At 43.6% G+C, this 19,022-nt stretch overlaps 1 protein-coding gene across 5 annotated transcripts in view; it reads left to right on the top strand.

Moving 5' to 3' along the window:
• The window catches only part of EFR3A (EFR3 homolog A), a 101,207-nt gene that overhangs the window by 51,500 nt on the left and 30,685 nt on the right, over positions 1-19,022 (top strand). For all 5 annotated transcript variants that reach the window (XM_075920132.1, XM_075920131.1, XM_025184913.2 and 2 more), the window contains 6 exons: positions 7,466-7,544; positions 9,261-9,396; positions 11,729-11,893; positions 13,412-13,526; positions 14,461-14,512; positions 17,510-17,685. In XM_075920132.1, the coding sequence (XP_075776247.1) occupies positions 7,466-7,544; positions 9,261-9,396; positions 11,729-11,893; positions 13,412-13,526; positions 14,461-14,512; positions 17,510-17,685 (723 nt within the window). The remainder of the gene's footprint in view (positions 1-7,465; positions 7,545-9,260; positions 9,397-11,728; positions 11,894-13,411; positions 13,527-14,460; positions 14,513-17,509; positions 17,686-19,022) is intronic.

Here is a 19,022-nt window from a genome sequence, read left to right as displayed (position 1 = left end):
ATTTGGCTACCCCCTGAAGCACCTTTCTAGTTAAATAGTTTTTCTTAATATCCAATCTAAATCTCTCCTCACCACGACTTGAGACAATTGCTTCTTGTTCAGTCATCTTCTGCTACTTGAGAATCTCCTTGGGAGGCAGAAAAGCGGAGAGTGAATAGTTGAGTAATGACTCAACTACCCAGTAATGTCTTGACTACCCAATAAGCCTAGACTTGTTGGGTAGTCAACTAGTCGCTTACATCCCTAGCCAGTGATCTGGAAACTTGAAGAAAGCCTCGCCTACCTCATCCTCTTATCTAGTGGTCTATAGCAGATGACCACCACAACATCACTCTTGTTGCTCTCACCTCTAACCTTAACCCATCATACTGCTCTCTTACAGTGCAACTTCATCCTTTCTCCCCCACCTGTCCTTCCTGAACAGTTTATACCCATCCATGACAGCACTTTAGTCATGAGAATTACTGTACCAGCTCTTTGTTATTCTAGTCATATCAGAGTTCCTGGATTATTCTAGGACTTCCAATTTTTCCTGTTTCCCAGGCTTCTTGCATTTATGTACAGGCATCTACAAGAACTAGTCGATTGCTCTATTTTCTCCATATGAATGAGGTCTCCCATATTACATCTTCCTCCTTGTGTTTCCTCCCACTATTCCACTTCCCCACTTAGCTCAGGAATTAGGTCACCATTTTATATGAATTCATAAATTGCTGTGGTCCAGCCAGCAGGAGATAGAGCCACATTCATTCTAATAAGCAGAATTACACTTGGAATGCCCTTCTGAATTAATACATATGGATACTAACTACCCTTGCTCAGAATCCCTCAACACCCACATACTTGAGATAACTACAAGAAATCAAACCGCTGATAACGATTTTTTTCTGCATCAGTCAGGGAAAGCTAATTATATTAAAGTGTATTGGGTACCTTCAGTTAGTTCCACGCACAAGCCAGAGATAACTAATGTTCATGTCCATTCCATGTAGGTGTGCATGCTCTAGGGATGTAAACAAGTAATCGACTAGTCGACTATCTGATAAGCAAAAGCTTTTGCTTATCGGATAGTCGGCAAACTAGATAACTAGTTGCTTCCCCCCCTCCCACTTGCTGCATCTATCAGAAAGAGGCAGCAAGGGGGGGAGGAACAGGAGGGGCTCTTGTACATTTCAAAGAGGAAATGCCCAAATGGAGCCCGGGATCAGCGGGGGACTTCCTGCTGGCTCCGGGCTCCATGCGGCGTTTCAATCGTTGAAATGCCACACTAGTCCTTATTGACTTATCAAGTAGTCGATGGAAATCCCATCAACTATTCAGTTAGTTAATTAATCGAATTTTAACATCCCTAGCACATGCTGGGTGCACCATTGAAAGTTTTTTCCCTTAGTCATACCCATTGGGCCAGCAGAGGAACCCCCTGGTGTGGCGTTGCTATATCAGCAAATATAAACCCCTAGGGTACGTCTAAACTACATGCCTCCGTCGACGGAGGCATGTAGATTAGCCAGATCGGCAGAGGGAAATGAAGCCGCGATTAAAATAATCTCAGCTTCATTTAAATTTAAATGGCTGCCCCGCTCTGCCGATCAGCTGTTTGTCGGCAGATCGGGGCAGTCTGGACGCGCCGCGCCGACAAAGAAGCCTTTCTTGATCGGCACAGGTATGCCTCGTGAAACCAGGTTTACCTGTGCCGATCAAGAAAGGCTTCTTTGTCGGCGCGTCGCGTCCAGACTGCCCCGATCTGCCGACAAACAGCTGATCGGCAGAGCGGGGCAGCCATTTAAATTTAAATGAAGCCGCGATTATTTTAATCGCGGCTTCATTTCCCTCTGTCGATCTGGCTAATCTACATGCCTCCGTCGACAGAGGCATGTAGTCTAGACACACCCCTACTGACCCTCCACCCCCTCAATTCCGTCTTACTGATGGTGATGGTTGTTGGAACGTACTTTGCAAGCACTCCGAGCAGTTCTCACCTGTTTTGGTTTTTTTTTATAGTGTTAGCCAGTGTTTTTCTAGTTGATTGTTTTTATCTTGTAAATAGTTAAGTGTTAGTAGTTACTTAAATTTGGGGCCCGCGTTGCATCTCCAGCACCTGCGGCAGGGCGTGCCCGGGCCCCAAGGCTTCAACCCTGTGTGAAGTGCCAGAAGCCTATGCCCTGTGGGGATGCCCAAAAAGTCTGCCTCAAGAGCCTCAGAGAAGCCCATCTGTTCGAGCCATGTAAGATCTGAAAGGGCTTCAAGCCACACATCAAGCAAGGGAGAGAGTCTCAGTTGAAGATTATCCTCATGGAAGCAGCCCTTCATCTGCCACTGGCACTTCGCCACTCATATTGGGGCTCAAGTTCAGTGACTCCAATGACTCGGGGCAAGCCTCACCTGGGCCCCCTGCTGAGAGAGAGCCACCCATGGTTCACCCTCCTATGGTGATGTCCTCAGTGGCTTCCCAAGCTCCCTCACAAGCCCGTGATCCAGAGAAGGTGGGCCTGAAGGGCTCATCTTCCTCTTTGCCAGATGAGGCTCTTGGTGGTGTGCTTCCTTCTCTCCATGGACTCGAGGTCACATCAGGACCTCCTTCGCTGCCTGGTCCAGAGTTTGGGAGTTCAGGGAGAAAAGATGTCGAAGGACTCAAACCTGACAGTTGACAGTCTGCAGCCTGATGCCCCTACTAGGGTGGCCCTGCCCCCAATAAGACCATAAAGGATCATAAAGACCCTTTAACAAACTCTGGTCTCCATCTCACTGACTGATAAGAAGGTTGAGAGGTGGTACTTTGTGCTGCAGGAGGGGAATGAGCATCTCTTCCCCAGTCCCCCTGGGGTCCTTCATTCTTGAGGCAGGGAACCAGGAGGAAAGACATGGGTAACTGGGTCCAATGCTCAAGAGCAGGGATGCTAAAAAAAGATGGACCTTCTGGACAGGAAGGCCTCTGTGTCTGGGGATCTGCAGCTTTGCATAGTGAATCAGGAGGTATTGCTGAGTTGCTATGCTTACAACACATGGGCTGCAATGGACAAGTTTATCCATCCTTAGTTCAAGTCTCTCTGAGGAGGGCAGAGTGGTCTCTCGGGTGGCCCTCCAAGAGGCCCTAGACGCAGCAGATGAGGATGTCCGCACCATGGCCTCGAACCTAGTATTGCTCCACAGCTCTTGGCTGCAGGTGCCGGGGGTGCTTCCTGAGCTCCAGACCACCATTCAGGACCTCCTCTTTAAGGGGCCAACACTGTTGTCAGAGCAGACTGACCATCATCTGCATGGCCTGAAGGACACCGGGCCACATTAAAATCCCTCAGGATCCATACCCCTGCCCCTCAGAGGCACTCCTGCTCAAGCAGAAATGCCCCCAGCCCTGCCTAACAGGGCATTTTCCTACATTTCTTCTGACATAGGGGGAGGAATGGCAATATTAGAAACAATAGGAGCCATTCTCGCCCTTCTTGGGATCGGGGGGCAGGCCACTCAAATAAGCTCCAGGGCCCCTGACAAGAAGCTGGCAGTACAGTAACAGGCTAGCCACATTAGTGCCTCATAAGATGGATAAGATTGAATGTCAACCTAGTGATGTTGGTCAGGCTGACTTTAAAATCTCTTTGCTGCTGGCAATTCTTAATGTTCTTTCAGTGTCAATATGATATGCCTTGTCTCAAATTCTCACTTTTAATTTTGATTAAATCTGACTGCTCCATCAGGAAAAAATTACTAGTTAGTGAAAGTTGAAAAGTTTTATAGTAAAATGTACATATTGGGAGTCTTTTTGTTGTTGTTAATGTTCTCAGTCTGTTTGGGATCACATATTTATAGTGCATATATGCAGTCTTGAATAGCTGAAGAATGTCTCAAAGGGGAAAGGAAGGATCTGCCCTATAAATTGTGTTTTCAGAATAGAATACCCCTACAGATAGGAATCTTGCCACAGCAACATCTGCATGAGGTTTTTGAAATAATAGAGGAGGATGGGTTGTCCTTCCTGTGATTCATTCTGAATGGTTCTTAAATTGTACTTTTTAAGATTCTTACACCCACGTCCTTACACAGTGTAGCGAGAACTCATTTGCTACTCTACAGGAATGGTTTCTACTTTATTGATATTTAGAAACACTAGTAATACCTTAACACTTGTAAGCATACCTTATGCTCCCAGCTCACTCTTCTTTTATAGAGAGATATTAATTAACTTTCCTTTTTAATACTCTTCAGCAGTTGTGCTTTCACATTGTTTATTTTTTTAGTCTCTTGCCTGTGAATTTCTTTTAATTTATTTGATTCCAGATGAAAAATGCTTTATGCCTAAAAGTATGGGAAATAACTGACTAGGCAGCAGTACTGGCAGAAATGATCTGGGAACTATAGTGGATTACAAATCAAACAAAAAGGCTAATTCTGTTCTGAGGTGGATTATTGAGTGTCACGTGTAAGCCATGGGAGATGATTCTTTTCATCACTGGTGAGGCCTCAGCTGGAGTATTGTGTCCAGTTTGGGGCACCACAAATCAGAAAAGATGTGAAGAAACTGGAGAGAATTCTCAAGAGAGCAACAAACATGATTAAATGTTTAAAAAATCTGACCGATAAGGAAAATTTAAAAATTGGTTATGTCTTCTCTTGAGAAAAGAGTGCAGAGGGGAACCACTGTTATAGGCTGAGGACTAACTGGCTAAGCAATTCGGCAGAAAAGGACCTGGGGAATACAGTGGACAAGAAGCTGGATATGAGTCGTCAATGTACACTTGAAGCCAAGAAGACTAATGACATATTAGTGTGCGATAGGAGAAGCATTTCCAGCAGATCTAGAGATGTGATTACTCCACTTTATTCGACACTGGTGAGGCCACATCTGGAGTATTGCATGTAGTTCTGGGCCCTCCACTACTGAAAAGATGTAGACGCATTGGAGAGGGTCCAGTGGAGGGCAACCAAAATTATTAGGGGGCTGGAGCACATTACCTTCGAGGAGAGGCTGAGGGCGTTGGGCTTTAGTCTGCAGAAGAGTGAAGGGGGATTTGATAGCAGCCTTTAACTGCCTGAAGGGAGGTTCCAAGGAGGATGGAGAGAGGCTGTTCTCAGTAGTAACAGATGGCAGAATGAGGAGCAATGGTCTCAAGTTACAGTGGGGGAGGTCTAGGTTGGATATTAGGAAAAACTATTTCACTAGGAGGGTGGTGAAGCACTGGAATGGGTTACCTAGGGAGGTGGTAGAATCTCGAGGATTTTAAGTCCTGGGCTGACTAAATTCATCCCAGCCATGACTTTGTTAGGATTGGTCCTGCTTTGGGGAGAGGGCTGGACTTGATGACTTCACTATGATTCTATGATTTTTAACGTGGTAAGTCTTCAAATACAAGAATGGCCATACTGTGTCAGACCAAAGGTCGGTGTAGCCCAGTTTCCTGTCTTTCAACAATTGCCAATACTGGGTGCCCCAGAAGTGATGAACTGAACAAGTAATCATCAAAAAAATCTAGAATGTTCCTGTAGCAGATTAGAGACTAACAAAATACATACACATACCAGGGGACTGCATCCCCTGCTCACTATGCTTGCCAACCCCCCTCTCTCTGGGAGTAGATGTTTGGCCAGGGGGAGGATACAGAAGCAAGCTGGGGTGAGGGTGCAAGAGCAGGGGATGGTGCAGGAGCAGGCTGTGGGTAGTTGTCTGGCCAGGGGGCGGGGGCAGGAACACACTGGGGTTTCGGGGTCTTGGTGGAAGAGCTAAGCAAGGGGACTGGAGTGTGGGGTCTCTGTGGAGGGGTGTGAGTGTGAAGATTTCTGGGTGGAGGAGGTGTGTGAGGGAGCTGGGAGTGCAAGGTCTCAACAGGGTGGGGAGTAAAGGGGCTGAGGATGGAGGGTCTCAGCTTCGGGGGTCTGAGTGAGTGGGCTGGGGGTACGTGGGGTCTCTGTTTGGGGGGGTATGAGTAAGTAAGCTGGAGGGGTGGGGACGGGGGAGGCCGCGTGTCTCTCGCATCCCACCTCCCTGGAGCACCGGGGCAGGGCACTGCGGGACAGAGAGTGACGTGATAGTCCACTCCCTTACCAGCACAAACTGTTCTGCTCTTCTGATGTTAAGGGCTGTTATAAAGTAGACATGGAGGACAACTGATCACTGTCCACGTACTGTAGGACAGGAATTATCTTAAATTTTGGTTAGATATTAAAAAAAAACTTTTTAACAATAAGGATAGTTAAGTACTAATAGGTTATACAAAAATAAAAAAATTTAAATAAATGTACATTATATTCAATAGACATGAAATGTTGCATTAACCTAGTTGGTACACACCTAATCTATAAACATAATGAAACAGAATTATTCTTTATCACTTGCCTTATTGGGAAACAAGATGGTAATTGCCCTTTCATGCACTGGAAGGTTCAGTATGAATATGAAAATAATAAAATCCATAAAATTGTCAATTTGTGTCTGCAAACTGTTTGTATAGTTATATGTAATCATTTAAAAATTGGCTACAGGTCTGAAAGTCTATTTAGTTTACTATGTGCTGAAGTTTTCATAAATGGGTTAGAGGGAGAGGTTTGCTGTGTAACTTTGGATGTATGGCATGCTCTGCATCTACCAGCAATACCTGAACCTGATAAACTCAACTGCAGCTTGAATGCATGCTAGTAAAGATAAATGGATGAGTGAGTTCAGAGTTGTACTGAACTCTGTTCTTGGGAACTAAGTGGGTAAGCCATCCCAGGATACTCCTGAGTGTGTTAGATCTCAGAGGCCACACCAATACTGTTAAAATTTTCATTTTGAGGAGGGGTGGGGGCGGAAATAAAGCATTGTAAAAAGTCATGTCTGCTGTATTAGGAGCCAGTGTGGATTTAAAAAAAAAAAAAAAAACTCTTGCTCACGTTAGTGTTTTGCAGTAGTTATGTTTTATCAAGTGCGCTTCAGAAATTTGTCAACAGGGTACTGTTAGTGATGAGTAGGTTTGTAATCCATTTTTTCTTATTTTAGGTCACGAGATAGGATTTATTATCTTAGAACTATGAATTTTCAAAATGTTGTCCTTCATGCCTCAGCTACAAGATTGGCATAACATTGCTTTATTTTTTAGGGGTGTTGCTTTCAGAGGGACCTGTGAATGCTCAGCACTTCTAATAATAAAGCCACTTATTTAGGTTCCTAAATAGAAACTAAGGTTACCAACTTTATTAGGCATCCAAATGTCAACATTCTGGCCATAGGTTTTGGCAAATAGAACATGTGTCTCCTGGGTTGTAGTCCTCTTCTGTAATTTATAAGGTCATCATTTAAGTGCTAACAAGGTGAAAATCTTTAGATCTGCAGCAATAACAGTTAGGACCATAAAAATAGTGTGTTGCAGCCAGGACTTTCAGTTTAAAATGACTGAAACCAATAAATTGCTAGGATACAATCCATATTTTTTTTATCAAGAATCAATATAAAAAAGAAACACTTCGAAAAATCCTGCATCTTCTGGTTTTGTTACAGACATTTAGACCATCACAAACTCTGGGATCCCAATGAATTTGCTGTCAACTGCTTCAAAATTATCATGTACTCTATACAGGTAGGTTTCTTCTCGTCTATTGATTAGACCTGTGTGTACTATATAAGAACAAAGCTGATGAGAAAACAAGCATATAATCCATATAATGATAGATCTTTCTGTTGGTAGATACAGGTATAGAATCTACAATGTCCCTCCCATTTATATGCCATACAGGAAAATTTATTCTCACCCTCCAGTATTTGTCAAGCAGTTTAACCCTATACCTGTGACCAAGAGTCTCAGCAACTGTGATTCTAATCTCATATGCATTCAGATTTTGAAGTGTGAGGAAGGAGAAAGGGACTTGAAAGTTAGTTAATTTTATTCTATTTGTTCTATTTTACACACATCCAAAAGGAAGTGAATTGTCACATTATTAACTCAAACCCTTGATATAAATGATATAACTAATATTTGCCAGTCCTTCAGTGTACCAATGACTCCACCCTTATTCTGAGAAATTTGAGAGATATGGGGTACTAATTTAAATTAGTCCGTTGTAGCATCTTTTATCCACCTTTAGTCCCACTCTTCATTGACTGGAATTTAGAAATGTATAATTGTGTCTGTGGGGGTTTCGGGGTGCGATCACCCCCTCTTGGTCCGAGAGGGGGGGTCAGCGAACCCTAGTGCCCCCTCTTAGTGCCTATCGGGCCCCCCAATACTGGGTGCGATCACCCCCTCCCAGGAAGAGAGGGGGGGTCAGCGAACCCGTCAATAGTTACCCGTCTCTGCGGGGTGGGGCAGCAGACCCCTGGTTCAGAGTTTCCCCTTGCGGGGTTGTGACTTGTAGCGTCTCTCTGTTCAGGCCGCGGGGAGTGGGATGTTCCCTTCGCGGAGGGAGGGGGACCCGGTCCCACCCTCTCTCCGGGTCCCAGCCCGGGGCCCTAAGCGGCGGGGCCTGCTAATGCCCCGACGCGGTGGATGAGGGAGTTAATCCCTCCGCAACTCGTCCACCGAAGGTCGCCAAAAGCGCCCTGCCCCGGGCTCCTTCCTCCCTCCGGGTGGCTCTCGCCAATCGTGCCCGTCGCCTTTGCACCTACCCTGGTTCGGTGTCCTGGGGTGTGTCGCTCCCGGATGCGGCCTCTGGGGCGCGCTCTGGGGTGCCGTTCTGCCTCCAGACGTCCCGCTCCCGTTGGGTGCGACGAGGTGGGGTCCGCCCCCCGTCGGCCAAGGGGCTGAGGGACCGCCAAGGGCAGTGGCTGTCCCGGAGACCTCGGGACCAGCGCCGGGCCGGCAGCCGTGGGGTATGCCGCCCGGGCTCCGTCCTGCCTCCGGGTCTGCTCCCCTGCTCCTGCCAGGAGCCTGCCTCCTCCTCCGTCGGCGGCCAGCCCTTTTGACCTGGCCCGCCGCGCTAGCCGCTCCCTGGGGCCCCGCCCCTTCCGGGTACGTCGCCGCGCCGTGCCCCGCTGCCCAGCTGGTTTGCTCCCTCCCGCCCCCGCCATCCGGGGACGCGGGGAAGGAGCCGTAACGACGCAGCCGGCGCAGGCGCGGGGGGAGTGCCTCCGCCCGCTGCCGCCTCCAGCTAGCGCTGGGGGAACGCCGGGGAGTCCGCTCCCAAGTGTCGGCTGCCTGCCGACCGGGGCTCCAGCTGCCCCGCCCCCCGACCAGTGACAGTCTGTCACAGTGTCCCAAAACAGTGCTAAGGAGAAGGGGAGCACCACTTATTAGGCTGAGTGATTGTGTGTGGAGGTATCTTTAATTGGAAAAGTAAAAAAAACAATTCTTTTGCAGGCACAGTATTCCCATCATGTAATACAGGAGACACTTGGACACCTTGATGCTCGCAAAAGGGATTCACCACGAGTCCGAGCAGGCATTATCCAGGTTCTTTTAGAAGCAGTTGCCATTGCTGCTAAAGGATCCATAGGTGAGTGATGGCAAGTGAATGTATCAAACCAATGAACTATTTCAACGAGTTTCAGAATGAATACAAATTTAAACTGTTGGTTGCAATTTTTACCACTGTAGCTTTTTTTTTTTTTTAATCTAAAATTAAATCACATTTTTTGTTCTTTGGTGCAAATGGAACTAGCCCTCCTTTTTTTTTTAGCACTTAGAATTTGTTCCAGAGCACTGGTTCTATAATTGTAAGTGTGGACCTACCATTACCGTTACAGGGCCTCTGCCCTTTACAACCAGGAATTCTACAGAATGTAGATTTGAGTAATTACAGGAGAAAAACGAGACCTATTGGTTAGTCAGAGAGAGACTAATGTATAAGAATCTCCACAAAGACCAGCAATAGTCCTGGCAGAGCTCCTTTCACAACGGACCAAGACCGTTGGGAGTTCTTGCTAAGGAAATTCAATGAAATTCTGATACAAAAGTAGATTTTGTGAAACTCTGGGGAAGAACCTAAAGGGACCTGAGAACTTCAGATACAATGCTGAATTTTTGTTTAATAACTGAAATCCTAGAGGAGAGACTTTATCATGAAATTCAACATTGTTTCTGACTTTGTTCAGCTCTGAATAGGAGGAGAAATCGAGACACAGCAGTGCACCTGTTTGGAGAGGTGCTTTTCATGGACCTACATACATAGAATCATAGAACTGGGAGAAACTTCAAGAGGTCATCAAATGCAGTCTCCTGCACTCATGGCAATATCTAGACCATCCCTGACAGGTGTTTTTCTCTCCTGCTCTTAAAAATGTCCAATAATAGATTCCACAGCCTCTCTAGGCAATTTGTGATTAAGCACTGGAATAGTGACAGTTAGGAAGCTTTTCCTAATGTCCAACCTAAACTTCCCTTGCTACAGTTTAAGCCTATTGCTGCTTGTCCTATCAGAGGATAAGAAGAATAATTTGTCCAGTTTTTAACCACTTAACCATTTATACAGGATTTTACATCCCTATACTGAAAAATGACTTGTCAGGAAAAATTCCCAGTTTTGACAGCAAAAAACTTCCACCCCTATCAAAGATTCCCTTCCCCCCTCATATTGTTGTTTACAAAGAGCCAGTGTAGACTCTGCTTTTGTTTTGTCAACAGAACTGGCTTCAGCCAATATCCCACAATGCCTGCCCTGATCCCTCTGCTCTTTGTTTTGATTCCTGCTTCTCTGCAGGCATGCAGCTGTCCCATTTCTAGTATCGACAGCTGAGTGTGCTGCTGTGTTTGGGGAACAAAGAGCAAATCATTGGACTGCCCCTTTTCTGCCCTGCTCTAGGAATAGAGCAGACTGCTGCTGCAGTGGGAGAGGGACAGTCAACTGTGCTGCTTTGGCACAGAGCTACTTGTGACACTGCTCCTGGCAGTTGAGGAGGCTGTGGGAGAACTCAGGGGTGGGAGAGTAATCCCAACATGCCCAGCAACCAGCTCTGCCTTTCCACAGCACTTTACTGTAGGATACATACCCACAATGAATTTGCTCACATTGTCAATGAAGGTGCCTCCAATGTGGACATAGTCTGTCGACGGAGGGAGTAAGTGTGAACTCCTTCTGGTGACTTTTGTCAACTTTTGGGTGTCAGCGTAAGTTTGTCAACAAAACTTGGTAGTGTAGACCAGTGTTTCTCAACCAGTGATATGACGAGTACCCTTAGGGGTACTCAAGAGAAGTCTGTGGGGTACATCAACACAACTGAAATTTGGAGAAAACTGAATTTTTGTGTTAAGTTTTACAGCGCTTTATTTTTGTACTTTTTTACACCCAAAAATGTCATCGTCCTCCCGGCTACAATTAACTTGTTTAAAGCAATGCGTTGCAATGGTAGAAAAAAAAATGTGACTGAAAACTGTAGATACTGGGGGTACTTATCATTTTTTTTAAAGGGGTACTTTATAAAAAAGGTTGAGACATTGGTGTAGACAATCCATTAGTGGCACTACGAGTGTATGTATGTTCAATTGATGACACCTGTTAGAAGTATTTAATCTTCCAAATGTAGACAAAGCTTTAGACTTCAGTGAGAACATGCATTTAAATTCTACTATTATTGGCTCTTAGCCTGGAAGGGTCAGGATTTTAGGGGGGGTATGTGTAAAATGTGAAGTCCCATTTTCAAGAGACGCAGGGATAGATTTTCTGGGATGTAGGCACTCTTATGTGTGCTAATTAAGAGTGTCACCATTTTTAAAATAGCCATAATGCTTCCTATGGTTTTGTGTTGAAGACTCTGAATTTGACTGCTTATTTTCTCCCTCAAACAAATCGAGTTCACCTCTGGTTATCATTAATATCTGTTACTCCACAGGACCAACAGTCTTAGAAGTGTTTAACACGCTACTGAAGCACTTGCGTCTTAGTGTTGATTTTGAATTAGGTGATAGGCGTAGCTCAACTGGCAGTGCCAGTTTCAGCACAAGTTCCAAAGAAAGCGATGAAAGGATTGTTCAGAATGCCATTATTCAAACAATTGGTGAGTAAAGTGTGTAGGTTTTTTTTTTTTTTGGTCTGTTGAACATGGACTCACTTCAATAACTTCACTTAAATTGATGGGTATGAAAGTCTAAACACAGAGCACTCCATTAAGTAAAGATCTCATTCACCTCTTCTCTTTTCCCCTTCATTACCACCAAAATAAGAGTGAGTTGTCTACCTGCACCAACTTTTAGAACACAAGCGAAGTTTGTGAGGGTGAGAATTAGAGAGAGCTGTCTTTTTACATGTTAACTGGGCCAAGGCACAATACATTTGGAAAGCTGTCACTTCTGCAGTTACATTATTGATTAATATGAACAAAAACTATGAGTTTATTACTCTTTCCTAAAACCTAACCCTTGTAATATAAAAATGAGGAGTCCTGTGACACCTTAGAGGCTAATAGATTTATTAGGGCATAAGCTTTCGTGAGTAAAACCCACTTAATCAGAATGAATACTATTCCAATTCCTTGTTGTTTTTACAGATACAGACGAACTCGATTGCCCCTCTGAGACTTTAAATATAAAGCTTCTCCCTTAAATTTCCATATTTAATGTACGCTGTGTATCACCCATAGCTACATGATATAACAACCACATGGGTATCTCAGTATACTGTAGTAAGATGAATTTTAATTGTTACTGTTTGCAGATTTGTTCAGAAGTCACAGCTAGCAACACCAATGACACCTAATGCTACTTGTATTTGCAGGATTACTGCTGTGTTTCCAAAATACATAAAATTCTGTTAGCATCCCCTTCTGTAAATAATTTGTTTAGCAAAACTTAGCTCTCTTTTCAGACATGCCTGTTACTTTAGTGCTATTTGTGTTGCTATACGTTTAATGTAAACTATTATTTTAAAATCCCCCAATTATTTAACTCTGATTACCTCAAATACTTTGTTTAGAAAATTAATCTTTCTTAAATTTCTTTATACTTTAACCCTTATAGCTGCAGTAACTATTTCTCAACTTTGTTGTAAGACTCAATTTTCTAAAGAAAAGCTTTGTCATAGTTTTAGAAATCTTTCAGGTCATAAATCCAGATTTAACATTGCTGTATTGAAGTTTGTAGGTGAAGCAAGAGCATAGTCATATTCTTGTAAGAGGTCTTTGAATTACTTCATTCATGTTTAATACTGGTATAAGAAAGTTCAAAGGTAAGAAGTTGAATTTTGTTCTAGCTTGGACAGTTTCCAGCTTCTGAGGACTCTGTTAACTTCCAATTAATGTCACATTCCCTGGTTTAAATAGTATAATTATTCTGGAAAGATGAGAGTAAAAATTGTGTTAGGGGAAAAGGGGGAATGAGGCATTTGTGACAAGATGGTGTATATACAGAGTTGTACAGATGACGACTCAGTAGTTATGTGACTGCCATAATACAAACTAGAAGATTTCCAAAGATATAGGAGACCCAGATAGAGTAGGTATTTTATTTCTTAAATTTATGAACCTTTCTATATAAAGAGAGTAGAAGCCTGAAAGTCATCTTTCTCTCTTTTTATTTAGGGTTTTTTGGGAGCAATCTCCCAGATTACCAACGGTCAGAGATCATGATGTTCATTATGGGGAAAGTACCTGTTTTTGGGATATCCTCCCATTCGCTGGATACAAGCCACCTTGGGTTTGTACTTTGTTTCTTTTGAGCTTCTGAATGTGAGCTCTGCCTTGTTCTGATGCCATGCTAAAGTAGAACTTCTAAAAAATGGAATTTAAAGTAACTCCAGCTTCTAAGTTTCTGTGAAATGTGATAGAGAAACAAACCTCACTCGGTGACCGCAACATGACTCCAGTGTCCAAAATGCAACTTTAATTACAGTTGATTGGAAAGCCCTATGTATCATGGACTACAAAATTTCTGCATTTCAAAGTTATACAAGTGTTTCTAAAAATCAGTACACTTTTTATGAAGTATGCTTTCTTAGTCATGGAGTTGTCTTCTGGCTACAAATTTTATAGACAGCTGAATAATTCAGAAGGTTTTCTGTTTCATTCTATGCTAATTACCTTTAAGATTAAGAAGGTATAATGCTGGAGAAATTATACTGAATTTGTTTAATTTCAGATGGCTGCTTTTTCTTTTTTTAAATTGGGTGTTCAACTTGGACAATTAAGGCTTGATTATTTTCAGAAGTACAGAGCACTTATAATTCCACTTGGATTCATTGGAAACTACCAGTGCTCAGCACTTCTGTTGTTTAGGCTCAACATGTACTATGTTCAGCACTTCATATAAGTAGGCATTCAAAACTGAGACACTTGTGAAATTTCAGCCCCTCTCCATTTACAGCTTTGTCCTGTGTTACTGTGTATGGGTTTTTTGTGCCTAATTGCTTACTCATTTGTGTGTCTTCTGTAACTATCATTTTGAAACAGTCTTTTCTCCATTTACTTCTTTAGTAGATATTCACCCTTTTCTTTTAATGTTATACTTCACTCTCCTAGTTTGCTGTTTTCTCTTGACACACTAGAAGTAATTAGAGAGTATTTTGAAGTTAATCCAAGAAATTGACTCAAAAGTTAGCTTGAATATCTTCCCCCTTCTCCTCTGATTCTAGGGATTTGGGAACCAGGCGGATTCAGATCATGTTGCTGAGATCTTTACTTATGGTAAGTCTTATTTGTTAAATATACTTTTTAAAGACAGCTTATTCTGTAAATGCACAGAGTTTTGCTCCTGGTGAAGTTATGAAATGGGTTGTACATGTTCAAACTGCCAAGATATGTAGATATCTAGAGTAAAATCACAGCTGCTCAAGCACAAGTTCTTTACAAGTATCAGAGATAATCTTCCATTCCCCCAGAGTAGTTTAGAGGATAGCAGTCATAATAGGGGCTGTAGGCCCAAAGAATGTCAGGAAGTTGAAGCATCTAGTTCTGCCAGCAGTGCTAGCAACCTCAAATTGGAACTTCTTTTCCCTCTTTACCTCTAGGAGAGCTGTAATTGGTAGGGCACTTTCTATACTCTAAGGTATAGCAATGGGCACTTATTAACTTCCCTATGCCTCAGGAGGCATTATGTCTTAAAATAGAATAGCATTTCAGACATCACTACTCTCAAGTGCCTCGCCTCCCAAGCCTCCCTCATTCTTTTAAAAAGCATAATTAGAAATATTCATTTTTTTCACACATACTTTTTAAAATGTTAAACTTCCTTCAGCAATTCAAATTGTACTTAAATATGAAATTTATTAAATGGTCCCGGGCTTTAGGAAACATCTTATCAGTTGATTTTAATAACCATTACTGGTAGAGAAGGCAAAATATCTGTAGAGTGACTTAAACTATGTTTTGGTCATTGTTGTGGACACATCATCTGATAAGGGTGATGCTTACTCTATAACCAGTTACCTTTACATCCCTAGTGCCTGGGCTTACACTGTTGTGTAGATATACCAGGTCACAGTAGCCAAATTTTCAAAAGGGAATAGCATGCAGTACTAGTGATGGTTGTTTACTGCTATGCACTCTTGAAAGATTGATCACCTGTTTAGGTGCCTAATTAGGAAGTGCTGAGTTCTGGGCTCTTCTGAATCTGTGCCTAAAAGCACTACATAAATGTTAAGTCATACATTTCTCTACAGACAGAGGGCATTAGAAACCTTTATTATATTATGCTTGGATTTTTCTATTTGAAAAGTAACATGGCATGCAGTTGTGTTATAGTATGGTGATCCCAGGATATAGCTTTTGTTTATGCTGAAAATTGAATGATACAACTTCTGTCGCACTCAGGTGTCTAAAGAGCATTTCCACCATGAAAAATAAGCTTTGTCACTGTGTAACCAGTTATTTGCTGACAAGAGCGCTCTCCTGTTGTCAACAGCGCTCTCCTGTTGACAACAGGAACTCCGCTCATAGGGCATGGAAATATTTTGTCAGCAAAAGTGTCAACAAACAGCTGCCAGACTTTTAACAACATATCTGAGTCTCTAAAAGCTGTGCCATGTAGACACAGCCTCAGAGACAAGGCTGTGAGGTAATACCTTTTATTGGATCAATTTCTGCTTGAGACATAAGTTTGAGCTTACACACAGCTCTTTGGTCTAGGGAATTTTACTCAGTGTGTTCCAGCTAAATACACAGTGGAACAAATTGCTTAGCAAACCTAGTTGTAACATATTTCAAGAGCTCATTGAAGTTGAAGTGGCTCATTAACACTCCTCCAGTCACGTGGGGAAAAGGAGGGGAAGAAAGGGAGCTTGAAGAGGAATTTTAGTGGGTTATAGGTTGCCACAGATCAAGTGTTTGTTCTTAAAAGATATTACCTCACCCACCTTGTGTTTCAGGTAATATGGAAATAAGTTTACTGATTACTGAATTAGAATCACTGCTGAATATAGGCATTACATGCATAAAGTCCTAAATTATATTTTGCTATATAGTTGGACACTTGATAGCTGTGTGTTTTCATTAGAACTACATTGTTTTAATTTGCTGTTGAATTTCTGGGCTGGAATTTTCTAGGTCTGGGGTCTGCCCACACTTCTTTAAAAAAAGAAATCAATTGTTTGAGTATGGGGGGGGGGGACGGTTTCCCCAATTATTTAAAAAAAAAAGTTGTGACTTTTTTCCCCAAAAAATAGATGTGCAGAAAGTGGTATGGTTGGTAAATTATTCAACTGTAAAATTGCTGCTGAAAATTGGTAAAATTATGGGGCTTGAAGGTAACACATTTTACATACACAATACTTGCAATATGAATGTTATTTTTACCACTTTCCTATGCAAATAAAGGCTGTACAGGTTGAACCTCTCTGGTCTGGGACTCTCTAGTACGGCAGCTTCCATTGATGAACTCCACACTCTCCTGGGCACAAGGCTCCACAGATATTGTCCAATCAGAGAGCCCCTGTAAACCAGCAAAACTGAGGGGAGCTGGGAGCCCTGGTGGCCAGGGCCAGGGGGACTGAGCCCATCCATCAGCACAGGGGACAGATTGACCTCCCCTGATTCAGCAAACTCCTTCCTTCAGGTGCCGGACCTGGGAGGTCCAACATTTATTGTAGGTGCATATGTGGCTAAGTGTAGTAGATAGGATCACAACAATCTCTCCCCTGTACACTTACATGGTTCATCTGTTAAGGGACAATTAAATGAGATGGGGCTCCTAACCTCGTTCTTTGGATTGAATGGTGTACTGCTTTCAAATAAGGGGGAGTATCTGCCCACATGGATACAATGTAGGATAAGGACTTTGAGGTCATGATGATCCAGACAATTAAACAATGGGGGAATCTTTCTATTGATTTTAGTGAGAATTGGATCAGACCCAAAGAGAGGCAGATCTTTGCAGAAATTGTTGCTTCATTCAATGCACATCTTTCATGAGCTAGGGTGTGCCTTTAATATCCAACTTAAATATATTTTTTTAGCAGGTAAAAGAGACTCGGAAATTCCAGTTTTTAATATGAGATAATATTAAGGATTCACGAATAAGCAGTCAAGTCAGAAAATGTCAAGTTAATTTACAAATGAACCTACTACCCCTCTCCCAAACAAAACCTGCTCTCACAGAATTGGAGTGGGAGTTAAGAATAATTCTTATCTAGTAACATAATAATGGGTTACAGTGGCACTACTTACATTCTCTTTAATACCGAACAGGTGACGTCAGGGTACAATGCAGCAAAGACTATGACTGCTGCTCTTCCTTCCCCATTTCTTGATCCTTTATTGTCTCCTTCACTCATGGAAGACTCAGAACTAAGGCAGCTGGTCTTGGAAGTATTGCATAATCTTATTGATCGACATGACAACAGAGCAAAACTTAGAGGAATAAGGTATTCTTCTTTTAATAGCCTCAGTTCTTACAATTGTTTCCAGTTAATATCCACATGCTAACGTAACACACATAGGTATTTATGTTTACCAAGCACAAACATTTTAATGCATTTTACTTTCCCAGGCTTTGAGTTTATAGCAGGGCTGGGCAAACTACAGCCCGGGGGCCGGATCCGGCCCGCCAAGCCACAGGATCCAGCCCTCAGACCACTCTGCCGGGACCCTCAGGTACACATAGCTGCCATGTTTGACACTGACCCTACGTTTCTCTGCTCTGCAGGGACGGGGAGGCTTCATGCAATCTTCCCGCCCCCAGTTCAATCCTCAGCTCCTATTGGCCAGAAACAACCAGCCAATAAAAACTGTCCTCAGTCAATCTCTCAGCTCTTATTGGCTGGGAACAGCCAGCCAATCAGAGCAGTGAGATTGGACTGAGAGACTGGGGCAGCCGGAGCTGAGGGCTGCGTGGATGGAGCAGCCTGTATTTTCAAGCGGCCTGGGGCTGCCAGCCAGACAATTAGGTAAACTCCTCCCAGCCAGCGCCTGCCTCTGGCACCCCAACTCCCTCCCCCAGATCACCATCCAAACCTTCTGCCCTGGGTGACAACTCCCTCCGAGACCTTGTACTCCCTCCTGCACCCTTCCCCCAGGCCAGAATTCTCTCCTGCACCCACAACCCCTCCCCAACCCCACACTCAATCCTCTGACCCAGGTCGCAGCCCCCTCCTCCACCCAAACACCCTCTGAGACCTCACGCTGTCTCCTGCACCCCAGTCCCATACCCTGTGTGCCCTTCTGCACCCAACCTCCACCCTAGACCCTGCATCCCCCGCCACAGAAAAGTGCGGCCCTTGACCACTTACCAAAATCTTGGAGTGGCAGCCCATCAAAAATTATTGCCCACCCCTGGTTTATAGGTCTGGTGCCTTACACATAGCTTTCTGTTTCTTATTGTTTACTGTGCATGTTAGTAATACCGTAGTTCATCTTACCATAACAGAATAGGAAAGCAGTTGTATTGATTGAAGGGCAGAGGTGGTTGTATGTCCAAGCCCTAATGTATTATTTATTACAGGGGTGGACAAAATCAGGTCCCGGGGTCAGATTTGCCCCACCAATCATGTCTCTCCAGCCCTTCCAGCTGATTAGCAGAGCATGCATACTGACAGAGGGCAGCTTGTGTTCAGCTGCCCCTCCCCCCACCTTGCTCTGACTTGCAGTAGAGCTGCTCCCGGGATTTTTCTGTCCACTGTGCAGAGTGGAATGGGGATGAGAGGAGATGAAGAGAGTGGGTGGTGCTGAAGTCAGGGTGTTCTCCTGCACCCCATCTCTCTAG

This window comes from Pelodiscus sinensis, chromosome 2, assembly GCF_049634645.1.
Source record: "Pelodiscus sinensis isolate JC-2024 chromosome 2, ASM4963464v1, whole genome shotgun sequence".
In the NCBI taxonomy this organism is placed as follows: domain Eukaryota; kingdom Metazoa; phylum Chordata; order Testudines; family Trionychidae; genus Pelodiscus; species Pelodiscus sinensis.
Note: the sequence above shows the minus strand (reverse complement) of the source record. Positions and strands in the feature narration are given on the sequence as shown.